The 14,651-nt window shown below is 42.8% G+C and overlaps 1 protein-coding gene across 3 annotated transcripts; it reads right to left on the bottom strand.

The window, feature by feature from the left end:
- Positions 1 to 669: 669 nt before the first annotated feature.
- TRMT10B (tRNA methyltransferase 10B) lies at positions 670 to 13,420 on the bottom strand. Of its 3 annotated transcripts, XM_090274439.1 has the most exons (9): positions 13,361 to 13,420; positions 9,642 to 9,844; positions 9,115 to 9,223; positions 8,356 to 8,480; positions 6,674 to 6,826; positions 4,914 to 4,992; positions 4,418 to 4,485; positions 1,621 to 1,744; positions 670 to 1,014 (listed from the first exon to the last, which is right to left on the bottom strand). In XM_090274439.1, exons 2-9 carry the CDS (start codon positions 9,825 to 9,827, stop codon positions 908 to 910), a joined length of 951 nt encoding a protein of 316 aa, XP_090130565.1. In that variant the 5' UTR covers positions 9,828 to 9,844; positions 13,361 to 13,420; the 3' UTR covers positions 670 to 907. The 3 variants fall into 3 exon arrangements, with proteins under 3 accessions (XP_090130565.1, XP_090130564.1, XP_090130566.1); XM_090274438.1 differs by lacking the exon at positions 13,361 to 13,420 and having other exon boundaries at positions 9,642 to 9,863; XM_090274440.1 differs by lacking the exons at positions 8,356 to 8,480; positions 9,115 to 9,223; positions 13,361 to 13,420 and having other exon boundaries at positions 6,674 to 6,815; positions 9,642 to 9,814.
- Between the last annotated feature and the right edge of the window lie 1,231 nt (positions 13,421 to 14,651).

Genomic DNA, 14,651 nt, shown 5'->3' with positions numbered 1-14,651 from the left:
ATCCATTTATTCTTAGTAACTGCTGAAGACACTTATCCTCCTAGTGCAAAACACTGAGGCAGAGATTTTCACTTGACCTACATTCTCAACCACTAGGCTCAGAAGGATACAAAGATAGTCCCACAAATTATCCTGTAAGGAGGCTACAGGTAGGAAGAGAAGTCCTTCATGCCCTACTTGGAACAGGAGAGACAAGGTAGGCATCACAGGTGGGAAAAGTGCTATAGGAGCTTAAAGAGGGCTAGGTTGGGACAAGCTGATCCTGAAAAGCACAGGTACAGCATATTACTGAGTTAGGGAAAATCAGCATGATCAGAGGAGCTTGGACAAAGTCATTCAACTTTATTATGCCAGTTTAGTGAAAATTTAACTTCTTGATATCACAATATTAAGCTATCTAAAGAATAGATGTACAAAAATGAATTAAGACATTAAAAGCCATGTAGTTTAACAGCTAACTCCTTGTCATATAAATTTTTTTTTTAGGATTTTATTAATTTTTTTAGAAGGGAAGGGAGTAGAGAGAGCGAAACATTGATCAGTTGCCTCGTACACGCCCCTATTGGGGACTGAACCCGCAACCCAGGCATATGCCCTGACTGGGAATCGAACCGGCCACCATTAGCTTTGTGGGATGACACCCAATCAACTGAGCAACACCTGTCAGGGCTATTATGTAAACTTTTTACTTGAGTCAAGATATAATGGGCACTTCCTGTGATCCAGGCACTATATGAGATACAAAAGAACATAAGATGTGGTCCCTGTTGTTAGTAACATTCTACTCAAGATCCAAGGTATCTATCTAGTAAAGGCAAGTGTGTGCCATCACCACTGTTTGCTCTGCTCTTTGGTCAGGGCCCGTTCAACAACTTCGCCTCCTGCAGCTGTAATCATAGGCTGTCCATCATTCCACTGGGTTCTGCAGAACATAGCCTTTTCTGGAAGAAACTCCTTTCTTCAATGCTTCAGGCCAGTTTTGAGTCTCAAAGTAAGTGGACAGTATATCAAATACTGTTAGAAGGGTAAACAGAAAACACAGTTACCACACACTGGCAAAAGAAAAGTAGTAGATAAGTAATGAGAAAAAGGTGTTCTAGAATATTCCATTTCAACAAACCTACTCTGTACTACCCATGGTATTAGACCCTGGGGAGACAGAAGCAAAGATACAGGCCTTGCTTGCCCACAGGACCTCCGTCTCCGCTGAGAGATAGAGGCCTGTAAATGGACAATGCTGCAACAGGGAGGAACACAGTACAATGGAAACACAAAGGAGGGGCCCAAACATGGCCTGGGGTGGGGAGAGGAGCAGCCAAGATGCTTGTGAACTGCATCTTGAAGGACAAATAGGAATTCACTGGTCAATGATGGGTTAAAGGCAGAGCATTCTAGGTCAAGGCAACAATTTTAAAACTGGACTTAACATAGTTGGGAATTAGGAAGAAAATGTAAAATACCTTTGAGAGGCCAGAATACATGGCACAAAGTGCGTGTAATAGTCTAAGCACGTTAGTCACGGGAAACGGCTTCAAGGGCCATTCATACTTAAGCACAATGCAAAGCAGCAGCACCAGAACTAACAACACATGTTAGCATGGGCCATGTGAGCAGTAATACCTTGATTGATTGTCAATATTTCTGAATGATAGTTTTTCCCATTCTGGCGTCTGACCATGTATTCCTGGATTGGCAAGCGGGCTGTCATGACAGAGTGTTCTCGGGCCTTTTGAAATGTCACCTTCTGTAAATCACAGTTAAATATTTAAAAAAAAAAAAAATATATGAAGACAGTCTCATTGTAATATGCATAGCAAACTGTGAGAATCCCCAATTACCACCACTCTAATTTCCATCTATAATCACAACGATAAGTGTATTAGAAATAAGTAGCCTGCAGATCATTTAAGAGTACTGCAGGTAATGAAGAGTATTTACTTGTCCCAAGGAAGAAATGGCCTGGCAGCAACACCTCACGTATTTGGGAGCCATTTGTCCACTATCTGCCACTCACTACTACTTACAACCAAGAAGGAAGGAAGTTAAGCGATGCATATCTGCAGCCACAGTCTGCATCCAAAACTCCAAGCAATCTAGTCAATCAGAGGAGAACATTCCTGGGCCTAACTCAGTAAGACCCAATTCCAGACATCGAATTTTCAGCTCATAGCCAACTGGCAGCAGCAAATTAGAGATGAGAGAGACAGGATGCAAGTCAGGTACTCCCATAGCTGCAAGAGAGCATTGGGTATGGGAGCTAATGCTCTTATTGCTACTGACAGAGGAAGGGTTCTAAAAACTGCAAAAAAGGAGTCACAAGAACTCAAAAAGTCAAATCTGAGGCCACTTAGGGTCTCATTTAGAGAAAAGGAACTGCTGTCCCTTGAAAGATGTCCTTGAGCCATGAACTGAAGTTGAAATTATATTTGCTCCCTTGTAAGAAGCTGGAAAACTCATCTACCTATTTGCAATTTCAGGATTAAAGAAAGGTTTAGAATACTGGATAATTAACAGGTTTGGAAGAGGCCTCAATAATTAACTATTCCACCCCAACCACCCATAATCCATGCTTGTCTATCCTCTATGACCTCTCTCCCGAGTGGCCTCAAGTGTTAAAATGGACAACCCTTGTGACAGAAAACTCATACATCCTGGGGAAGCCTATTTTAATTTTAACAGCACCAGTTTATAGGAAATTATTCTTGATATTGGACAAGTTTTGTGTGTGTGTGTGTGTGTGTGTGTGTGTGTGTGTGTGTGTGTGTGTGTGTTTTCCCCTGAGACTTCCACTTATTTGTCCTAGTTCTAGGAAATTCTTGATATTGGATGGGGGTGGTGGTGGTGGTGGTGGTGGGTGGTGGGTGGTGGGTGGTGGGTGGTGGTGGTGTGTGTTTCCCCTGAGACTTCCATTCACTTGTTCTAGTTCTGTTCTCCCAGGGTCGGTCGCACCAAGCAAGTAAAATGGCCCTTCCACAAGAGAGCAATTCAGATTCTTGAAGGAAGGGATCATGTCACTATGAATCCTTTTATCTCCAGATGCAACTCTGTCAACTGCTCCTTAACTGTGACTTTAGAGTCCCTTCATCATTCAGGTCAACCTCTTCTGAACCTGTACTAGCTTGTCAATGCCCTTTCATTTACGGCCCCATAATTGACCGGCCACGCTAAGTATGGTCTAACCAGTGGTAATAGCGTGAAGCAGGCCTAGCACCTTCTTAGTTCTGACACCGGGACTACCTCCCTCTCAGACTCACTTGAAACACAATTCCAAGAGAGAACTTCTGTGAAGGATAACACTCCTTGTATATACGAGCTATGGTTGCTTTAAAAAGTTTATTCCTTTATAACCACTTTGAACTGGAGCATAGAATTCAAAGTTAGTAGGAGACTTGGATGTTGCCCTGAAGGAGATTACAGTCTAGTGTTTGTTTTCTGAACATTCAAAGAGAAAATGGCTCCTCTTAAAGAAGCATTTTCCTGTGAAGAAGCCAACCTCTATTAACAACCAAAAAGTTCCATTTATCTGACCAATCTCTGTGCCAGTTACTTTTCCGTTTAAATACTGCGGGAGAGAGAAAATAGGATGTGTCAAACCCACACATCTATAGGTCACACTCACGGGCCTTCTAGACCTTGCTGCCTAAAAAAGGGGGCTCTGACTCTGCTGTGGGAGACAGCATTTAGCTGTTATGTCTTTTTAACCTCCCCTAATTTAAAACAGCACCGCCTGATTATTTTAGTTTTTATTACATTGATTATCAAGAGGGATACAAAATAAAACAGTTGTTTTCTCAAATGGGGGACATTGGGAGACAAAGACTCGAGTGAGATTTTTTTCTCATTGTATTCCATATTTTTATACATTTTAACTATGACATCATTGTTTATTATCTATGCAATGTTAGTTAGTAAATATAAACAAATGAAATTATCAAATATTTATATAATGGAAACATTGAAACACTCCAGTTATTTCAATTAAATTCCAGTTCAACAAAAGTAATCTGGAGAGTACTATTAAGGTTGAGCTTGTAAGACTTATGTCAGCAGGAAGGTGGACTAAGAAGGAGCAAACTACTCTCTCACAAAGAACAAATAGCTGGTAAGAATGCTGAGTCAATGCTTCGTTGGTCAAGATCAGAGTTATTTTTAAGAAATGAAGCGGAGAAGAAAGGAGTTGAACAATGGCTACCGATGTGATTACCACACACTCCCCATTCAGGTCAGGGCTGCTGACATTGCTGATGAGGACAGAGGGAACTTGACAAGTGGGAGAGCCAGCCCAGGCAGAATCAGTTCCTTCTTCACATTCCCTGACGTTTTAGGCCCTTTGGGTAAGATTATTACAGGGTAGGTGCCTCTAAAACTAAGCATCACTTTTCAAATTCCAGTTTTCCAGCCTGAAATGTACACTTACCTTCTGAATGCTTTCATCCACAAGTCCACCAAGGATATAAACTTTGTTTAGATCAACATCTTCAAGAGCTAATGGAGAAATGAAGGCTAATGAGATCAAATCTGTTTTATAGTTTCTAAACCCAAAAAAAGTAAAAGGGAAGAATGATAAAAGTAGAAATTTAATGAAATAGAAAACAAAGATAGTAGATTTGCTAATTCTCTGAAAAGACCAATTACATAGAGAAACCTTTGGCATATTTGATCAAGAAAGAAAGGTAGTAGACGCAAATCAACATTAGGATTCAGAAAGGAGACAAAGTTAAAATTACAGAGGAATGTGAAATAATTAAGAGACTATGAAGATCAACAATATCAATGAATTTGTAAACTATGTGAAATAGATGATTTTCTGGAAAAAAACTAACATTGATCCAAGAAGGATCAATGGAAGGAGCTGACCAGGGAAACTAGCTAGATACAACAGGCTATGTGAATCTATGCAGTGAAGTACATACCATGTTCTGAGTCAGGAGTCAGGTACACAAGGGTTTCCAGGGGGAATAAACTAAAGCAGTCTTCTTCTGTTACGTCTAGCTGAAAAATAGCAATAATCCAATGTACAGTGAACTAGGTTAAGACACAGCCACACTGCAGCAACTAGTTACTGGACATCTAGTTTCTATCTGGTTTGGCTCTAGGTGCACCAAGGGGCTATGCGTCTGACAACCTGTTCTCAGGAAGTGCTCAGCTGAGGAGGGGAAGTAGAGAGGCACACACATCCAACCCCACAAAATGAGACAAAGTAATGAGGCCCTAACAGACGCACAGGGAGGATATCCCAGCACTGTGGATGAGGGAGGGACAGCACCAGAGACAACCTTCTAGTGAAGGGGGTGCTCGAACTAGGTGTCTGAAGAGGTGAGACTGATATGTATGAAAGAAAGGGGCACTCAAAGTGCTCCTAAGACAGGCAGGAGGACAGGAGAGCAAGGTGACTACGTGGCCCTGAGCGTGTATGGGAAGCTGGGGTGCTTGGTGGTGGCAAATGTAGCTCAGTCCGATTTGGAAAACCACTGGGAGCATGGCGGCACACAGGACTCACTCCACACACCGGTTTTCCTGTGGGGAACCAGGCCTGCATTTCTATAATAGCTTAAAAGCTTGCTTTCTGCTAAAGGACCCCTCATCCTGGGCTGAGAGCAACAGATATTCAGCGTGTAACCTTGAAGCAGTTTCTTAGGGTCTATTCTGGGCTGATTTTCAAGAATAGGATGGGCTAGATGGGTTATCCTTATCACCCTTGCATGTGTAACATTCTTTTCTCTGTTATATAAAAGTAATAATCATATAAGACAATAATTGGAATAATGATTCATAACTTCCTTAGATGTAATCCACCTGAAGAGTTAATAAAAGCCTGTTCAGGGAGGGGCAAACTGCGCTTTCTCCTCTAGAAAGTGGCCAGTTTTGTACCCTCTTCTCCACAGGATTCTTGCAATCCATGTGCATTTATTTATTTCATCCACAACGCCATTGACCCTGCTGGTCGGAGGTCTGCGACAAGCATGTGTCTGTCTGGTTCACACACAGGAATCTCCGAACATGTAGAGAGGAAGGTGAAGCCGGACACGGCTGTACTGCAGCGGGAACTGTTCAGACAGTAACAGCAACCACCACCAACTGCACAGCACTGGCACAGGGCGGCTTCGCACTCATCGACTCTGTGGGTCTCCCTCAGAAAGGCCCCACTGCCGCCTCTCAGCTCCATGATGCAAACACACAAGGGCATTTTTAGTGGCATTTCTTAGGAACTGATCTGGATTCTTGCCTGTATATCAATCACTATGTTTATGAAATCCAAGGGAAAGAGTTGAAAAGTAACTTGGTATTCCCTAAAACTCATCTTAAATCCATACTTCTTCCATAAGGATTCTTTCTCTTCCTCCAAAACTCATGTTTCATAATTCTGCACTATTGAGAACAAGAAAGGAGTCCTGGCATTTTCCCAAAATACTCCTGGAGTACACAGTCTAGCATATAATATACAGGAAACAAAATATAGTCCTAGATACTTTTTGCCAATGTGGTGGAAAGAAGAAAAAATTTCAATATAAGAACTGATGAGCAGGTCATAATTCTTTTAGATGGTAATAATGAAAACACACAATTTATATATATATAAAAATATATATAAATATCAAAATTGAAAATGTAAAAATATTACTCCACAACCTACTTTTCAGATGACAATTCAAATATGCAAAATGAGGCTTACCAGGTAACTAGAAAATCCATCATTCATCCTCAAACACTCTTCATACAGGGAACTGTGTGTTGTGAATCCCGTGAGGTATATCCAGAATGGCCTGTCAGCTTTTTTATTTGAACCATATAACCTCCGGATCTGTCCAGCCAGTCTACTTAGTTCCTTCAAAGAAATAAGAACAGCTTAGGGTGGAAACATGCCCCCTTTCTAAATGCATTATCAACAAATGGTTATTCGTTAAGTTCACTGAGTGCTATTCTGGAAACCCTTGTGCACTAGAATGATCCCCTTTACTCCGGGAGCGAGTACATGCAGGTGTGAGTACCTGTCACACCCCCAGCATCACACCTTACAGACGAAAGCTGAGGTAACGATACAAGCCCAGAAACAGTGAATTAAGGGAAAAACTGAGAGTTCTCCATCCTTTAGGACCTGCCGTTATAGATCCAATATGTCTGAAAATGTTCTTTTAGCTTTTATCTAAAATCTTACCATGTGATATTTACAATTAAAAAGAAGTTAGATTATTATACATTTTTATACTCCATCAAATAAACTTGGCCCCCCTTCTCCCTAACTCCAGGAGATACAATAGGGTTGGAAGTTTTAGCTTCCCATCCTGGCTCAGAGACCTCACATCTGGCCTGATTTGGTTCAGTAGAGGAAAAAAGGCTCTGAGTTCGATTTAATCTGATATCTCAATATAAGCAATAGAAAATCCTTGGTTGTTTTCAGAGGGCTATAGTTAGAGTAGTTAGAGATTCCACGTAAGAACCGTAGATCTTCTGTTTTCCTAATTTCTCTGAAAAACAGGCAAGCCCTAGCACATACAACAGGGGTGTTGGAAAATAGAAAGGTTTGTTTCGTGGTGTAAGGCCTAAAATTAAGGCCCAATATTGTGTGCTGCCTTGACATCTAGTGAAACGGGGTGGGCCTTGAATGGCCTAACTGCAAGTTCCTCTCCCAATTCTGCTCCCACAGATAAGGTCCCCTAGCTAAACAATCCGTCTTATTGAAGGGCCCAGGTGTACTTCCTGATTATCCCTGAGCAGTGGGTTTTAATTCCCTGCCAGCCCACAGAATTATTCCAACAGACCAATCATATCTTCCTGCATGAACCAGGGGGCACCCACCCTCTTCATACTACAGCGCTTGCTCCCTCAGTCCCTGGTTGTTCATTCTGTTCCCAAGTGCAGCCCCATGTGGCCCTGCATGGTGCGGTGCCATCCTCCCCCAGGGCTGACTGTGACTATTAGCTGCCATCCACCTTATCTGTTCAGTGTGGAGCGCCATGTGCTCAGGCATCCCCAGGACCTGATCGCTACAACACAATTATTGTAGGAATCTCCCCACAACATGTAATTGGGCAAATTCCTCTCCCCAGCAGAAGGCCAAAGATTCGTCTCTGGAGAGCTGAAAGTGAAGGGCTCTGACGAGATTGGGGCACCATGAACAGAGGCAAAGGGCTGATCTCAAAACAGAAGATAAGGTAAAAATGTGCCATCTAAACCAAAGGATGTTGGTTCCCTTCCCGATTCTGTGCAACAGCCATCTTGGAACTTAGCCATGTGTAGGAAACTCCACACTTGCTGGTTTACTACAGAATCCCAGAGGCTCTCTGTGAAAGCTGCTCCTTCCCTTCTGGACTTCCCTCACGTGAGCAGGGATTTGGAACTTAGTGTATGTTCTACCTTCTTAGACATGTGGTGGGTCATACTTAAATCGATGCAGAGTCTTGGTCCTGAGTGTTTGGCTTCCAAAAGTTTCTCTTTGGTTAAGGATCTCAGAAAACGTTTGCTGTGCTGGGGGCAGATGCCTAGAGTAGAGATATCAGAAAAAAATATAAGTGAGAAAACAGAGGAATGATATTTAGTAAGAAACACATATCCCCAGCCAGGTGAGTACTGCTTGCATAGGAAGAGAAACTAGAAACTTGAAACTTGTGCAAGGTATTCATTCATGTCACTTTAGGTCCAGCAGAGGGGTGATAACTGTGGGCTCTGGAGCACATCGCTGGGTCCAAATCTAAGTTCAGTTTGTTCACTTATCACCTGTATCATTTTCAGCATGTTATTTAATTTCTCTGAGCCTCAGCCTCTTCACCTACAAAATGGGGGTAATAAAAGGCCTAACCCCTTAGGGTGATTCATGTAAAATTCTTAGCACTGAACCCAGCACACAACACTGAATAAATGTTAGCTGTTTGTTGGTATCATTCCTTCTCCTTCTGAGCTTATAAACACATATGTACATTAGATAGTTTACATTTGAAAGTCAGACCTCAATTTTGTTTTCTTTGATACTCTTGAGTTCCAACAAAATAGCACAATAGGTCTCATCTCCCAGATGTTTGTTTTTACTTAAAAACAATATTCCTCTTCTAGGAACATGCAGATACCAGTTTGCTAAGCAATAAATATAATTATACCAGCAACCTGATTTATTGTTACCTGAATTTTCTACACGATTGGCTTTTCTTCTTTCTTTTTCTTGTTTTCTTTTGCTCTTCTTTGCTGCAACTATCTTTTCCCAGTGTCTCTGTTTTCTCTGGACATTTTTCTTAGGTTATCCAGAAAACAAAATTGTTTGAGAACTTCATAAGCACCAAAAAGGAAAACGAATATTAGAAACAGTTACTTATTTTTTTTTAATTTATATACAAAGTTAGGAGAGATAAAGGATATTAATCTTTACAAAAAAAAATAGACTAGATTGTGTTTAGAGAAAGGAGAGCCCGCAAAAGACATGTGACATGAATGGCCTAAAGCAGTGTAAATTTCTTTCTGAAGTGTATCAAAAATTCTTGAACTTGACTTACTTTTCTTATGACACAAATGGAATGGAAGCCCTAAACCGTTCAGTAAGAAATTCAACCCTTGGAATACACCAAACTCGTCCCCAGTCTTTCTGCTGCCAGTACCTGGGGTCTCTGGGACACTCCGTCACCTCAGAGCCCGTGGCCACCCACTGCGCTTACCGAGCTCCACACTGCACTGCCTGTGGGCAGGGCCTCTTTCTCCTGATGCTCACAGTCCACATCAATCTGTAGAAGCTGGAAGCTTTCCGAGATGCCATCTTCGCCCGTGTCCTCCAGGATGACTTGTTGCTCCTGCAGCACGTGTGACTCTGGTTTCTGAGCACTCCCTTCCAATTTCCAGTCCATGCGCTTAGTCTTCTTTCCTTTTCACCCAGATTAGGAAAAGGCACAATTACGTGAGACATTACATTATTTCACTTACAGAGGTATTCTGATATCCAAGTAACAAAGTGTTATTGTGTTACTGAGGGAGGTGTGTAAATACTAACCCTGTTTTATTGAAAAGCATGTGTGTCTTCCAGAGAAGTGAGTCAGCACAGAAACATTTCAGTAGTAAAGGAGCCAAATCCACTTCTCAGAAGAAAAGCACAATTCCTGACACCTCCAAGGAATCAGTGATTTATTTATTCACTGCTACAGGGACACAGAAAACCAAGTTCTTTATGGCGGTCTTTGAAAGCCACTCACGAGTTGAGGGTGGGCCAGAGACAGCAAAATACACCTCCCTTGTATTTCAGTTTATTTTCAAAACCATTCCTTTAGCAAATATTTGTTGAGCACCTACTATATGCGAAGTCCTGTTCTAGAAACACCCTTGCAGGATCAAGAGTGAGTCAAAAAATATGGCAAATGGCCCAACACCAACCAAGAATTCTACTACGTTTCTGGTGATGTAACAAAATTTGTGTTTCCAAACTAGCTACCTATTCCCTCCTCTAACCCAATGAAGTATCCCTGTAGCAGAAAGCCACAGTCACCAGTGAGAATCTTTGATATCCCTCAGACATGCTACGGTGAAAAAATATAGAGAACCACTGTTAGAACACACTTAACAAACATCACAATTTCAAAGTGGTATTACAAATCCCCGAGAAACGTGAGTACAAAAATGCTCTAGTCTACAGCTGTCACAAAGAATGCTATGGGCATTGCTCCTGGCTGCTCCTGAGGGTCCCGTGTGCTACCACCATCTTAGAAAAAGGAAATCTGTGTAATATAATCCACATGGTAAAAGACCTGTTTATGATGAAAAGTAATGATCCTCATTCTGACCCCTTCCACCTCCAGCAGCAGCCTTTGTTAACCAGGCATTTTTAGTTCTGGTGATGAGCCGCTTAACCTAAAATCATATGTTTACACCATTACCTCTGGATTCATCAACTTTGAATTTTATCAACTCCCTATGAAACACTAGAATTCAAGTCACTTAAATTAACCCCTTTTATTGTTTCTGTTAGTTATCTTGACCTTTAAATTTTTTCTGAGGTATAATTTATTTACAGTAAAATGCAAAGATTTTTAAGACTTGAAATTTGTGTTCATTTTCCTGCCTAGGCTAGTTTACTTTTGCTTTAAAATCTGTTCTTTAATAATCAGTACAAATTTTAATATATTTATTTGCACCATTGACTGTGTCACTAGGAGTTTATGGCATGCACAAAATGAAACAGTGTACATAACAGTTCCAGAGAAATAACGAAAATACCAAGTTACTCTTACACATTTCAGAAGCACTGCACTGTTCACATATGAACAGTGATGCCAGTTATAAATACCTTTTAAACAAGAGATATCCAGACCCCTATTATAACAGTTCCTTTAGATGACCAAACTGTTATGCCAACCATCAGTGTCATCTTCATTTTTCTGTATTTAGGCATTCAAAAAAGAACAAATGGAAACTTTAAGAGAAACTGGTCCAATATCTAACGACCTCATTTTATTAGGGGAAGAAAACAAATTGGTGAAATGAATGCTAGTTTGTTAACAGCCATGTGCTCTCTTTATCCTCTGAACTCCACAGCATTTTGCATTCTTACTTGTATTTGTCAATCGATATTTATCGAGATCCTCCTCTGTGCCAAAGCCTTTTGGGGAATGACTTGGAAGCAATGACTGTAGATGTTCTCACTGGAGAAGGCTGAGGAGAAGAGAGAGGTAGGGTTGAAGTAATGGGGGGAGGAGCTGCAGAGTTTTGTTTGCTCTTTTAAAAACTGGAAGGTTAATACTCATTTTTTCTCTCCTACCAAACTGAATTCCTTTTCAGGAAGGTCCGCGTAACTATATCTACCTAAACATCAAACAGTTCAAAGCATCTTGCAAACAGCAGTGTATAAATAAATGTTTGTTGAATAAACGAAATTTTACCACCAGTGCCCCCATTCGCTTCTTTCCTATTCTACTCTTTGTGTCTCTGGCCTCTCCAAATTCCTATAGTCCCTGAGAATGCTTTTCAGACCAGGAACTTGGGATACAGTGATCTTGAAAATCAAATGAAGGCAACTCAACCACTACCAGAAGAGTCTGTAATAGAGCAGATTGGACATTCATGAGGATAGGGACCTCATCTTTTTCTTTTCTGCATCTTCACTGGCTAGCACAGGCCTGGCACAGAATGGAAAGCTCAGTGAATATTGAATCAAAGCTTCCCACCCATCCTCTGAAAGCAAAGGTGACGTAGGGCATCTCAGAAGTACAGATCTGTCGATCCACATAAGACATTATCTATGCTCACACTTAGCATTTCATTTCTTTATTTAAGAATGTTTTCTGAGCCCTTTACAGGTCCAGCGCTTAGTACTGGGGTTACTCGGTTAATCAATCATTTAACAAACAGTTACTACGCCCTTGACATAATAGCACATCCTGAGAATTTGGGGATGATGCTCATTCTGTCTTCATGGGGCTGCAATGATCTGACTCAGCCTTTTGTGATAACTGGTCTGCCTGTTTCCCCACCAGATTACACACCCTCCCAGGGAAGAGAGGATAAAGAATTCACATGCACACCCCAGCACTCAGTACTGAGCCTCGCAGAATAAAAGCATACTAAATGATTGATAATCGTGTCACTCTGGTGCTCAGAACCATGCTGGATTCTCCATTTCATTTAACAGTAAACAGCCAAAATCCTTACGATGGCCTGTACTTATCACTAAGGTCTATCTCACCCATCTACTGTCCTCTGCCGCCTGATCAACTTGGTGTTCCTCAAACATACCAAGGATATCCCACCTCAGGGCCTTTGCACTTGCTTTCTCTCTCCTCCAATGTTCTTCCCCTTAGATAATTACATAACTACATTTCACACTTAATTCAGATAATCACTGCCTAACATGGCATATATTTGACTTAGTTTTAGTGGGAACTTCCCCATTCTTAAAATGTAATGAAGTGTTCTGTTTGCTTTGTTCACTACTGTATCCCCTATGCCTAAAAAGAGGTTTGGTACGTAATAGATGCTCAATAAATACTAGCTGTATTACTAAATCCCCACCCTACCCTCATCTCTGAGTTTCCTAACCCACCCGATGAGCATACCCCTGGGCGCCTAGGGAAGGACCAACGTCTGTTTGCCTTCTCCTCCCATTTTCTCATTCTAAATTTGAGTCCCCGGAAGCTGGTTGCACGCCTCTGGCCTTCAGCAATGGAACACCTAGACCCCAGGTCCAAACGTACCCCGTCTGTGGGCCTCCCCCCGGCCTACACGCTGCGAGTGCTAAAGGGAGCAGGAAGAGAAAGAACCAAGGTGTGGGACACGAGAGCACAATACTGTTAAACGCTGTTCCTCGGCTATCTTCCCCGGCAAAAGCCGCACTACGTAATGCTGGACCAGACCCCTAGGCCCACACCCGCTCCGCAACCAGCCCCAGGAGTACCTGAACGCCTCGTCCAGCAGCAGCAGACCTAAAGCCCGGCCTCCTGAACCACTTCCGGTCCCTGCCCCTTTCCAAAAGGCATTCTGGGAATTGTAGTTTTCGGCCTGGCGTCTTAGTGTCCCGGGATCGGAGCCGAGGCTTGGACTTCCAAGCCGCATCCAGGCACGAGGGTGCTTTGTCCCGCCAAAAGTGTTGTCACGCTTTTCTGGGCCTTCCCCCGCGACTATTGCATGAGATTACAATTCCAGCAGCTTGCCGACCTACAGGGCTGCTGTAGGTGACCCGGCGCTTTAATGGCTGTCAATGACTGGACGTTGTTAAACTGGGCTGAAACCAGACTTGAACAACCTCTCTTCTTGCTGTCTAGGGGCCTTGCCCTCCGCTGGGCTTCAGCACAACCAGCAAGGTCCACGGACTGACACAACCCCTCCCTGAGCTTACGTTCCCCTTCACCCTCCTGGCTGTCAGGGCTCAAACGGAGATATCCAGGCCTGAGCAGGTAAGGCGTGAGTTAGCCCCTGGCCACTCTCCCTTCTCCATCTCTCCTCACATATCATTAGGGAAACTAAGGCTCAGAGACCTGAAATGATTTGCCCAACCCTTGTCCTGATAAAAAACTATCAGCCATTTTTGCCTTTATTCCTCCAGAGACCCTACCATGAATGAGCCTGAAATGTCTCCCACCCAAGAAACCACAGCCCTGTTGAATCCCTCCTTGGCCCCACACTGTCGCCTTCTCTGGACTTTTCTTTCCACAGCAACTCCCACCTTGTCCCCAAGCCATGCTCCAACCCATTCTTTATCTGATACTAGAATAATTTTTAAATGTGAAAACTGAACATTCCCCCTCCCCACAGAAGGCTTTTTCTAAACCCCAGTTCTAACGTGTCTTCTCTGCTCAGAGGCTGGCCCTGGTTTCCCACTCAGCAGGGCTGGCAAAGTGGCTCAAGTGGTCTTCAGTGGCTCCCACCACACCTACCAGTCCCTGCACCTTGCACTCAACCATACTGAATACCGTTCACCCTGTTTTTCCGCTGCTTTTGTGTTTCCTTACCTTTCAATGAGGTCATGGCTACTTCCCCACAACAGAAGCCTCCTAGCTGATCTCACCGCCTGCTCCCCCAGCCCTGCCCGGCCACCATTTGCAATCCCCTCAGTGGCGTCCTATCATACTCGGATGTAAAATCTGACCTTCCCAAGGCCTTGCACAGCCTAGCTCCCGGCCACTCCTCCTTCCTCATCCTCATCTGTCACTCTTCCTCCAGGTGTTCCATTCGCACCTGTCTTCTTG

This window comes from Furipterus horrens, unplaced genomic scaffold, assembly GCF_987537825.1.
Source record: "Furipterus horrens unplaced genomic scaffold, mFurHor1.1.pri manual_scaffold_4, whole genome shotgun sequence".
Classification (NCBI taxonomy): Eukaryota; Metazoa; Chordata; class Mammalia; order Chiroptera; family Furipteridae; genus Furipterus; species Furipterus horrens.
Note: the sequence above shows the minus strand (reverse complement) of the source record. Positions and strands in the feature narration are given on the sequence as shown.

Bases quoted from the DNA above. Each gene is read 5' to 3' on its own strand.
- TRMT10B (XM_090274439.1), bottom strand. From the start codon at position 9,827: ATGGACTGGAAATTGGAAGGGAGTGCTCAGAAACCAGAGTCACACGTG. The intron at 9,224-9,641 runs GTAAGCGCAGTG...GGATAACCTAAG, and splicing joins GCAGTGCAGTGTGGAGCTCG to AAAAATGTCCAGAGAAAACA. The intron at 4,993-6,673 runs GTAAGCCTCATT...GCTATTTTTCAG, and splicing joins ATGGATTTTCTAGTTACCTG to CTAGACGTAACAGAAGAAGA.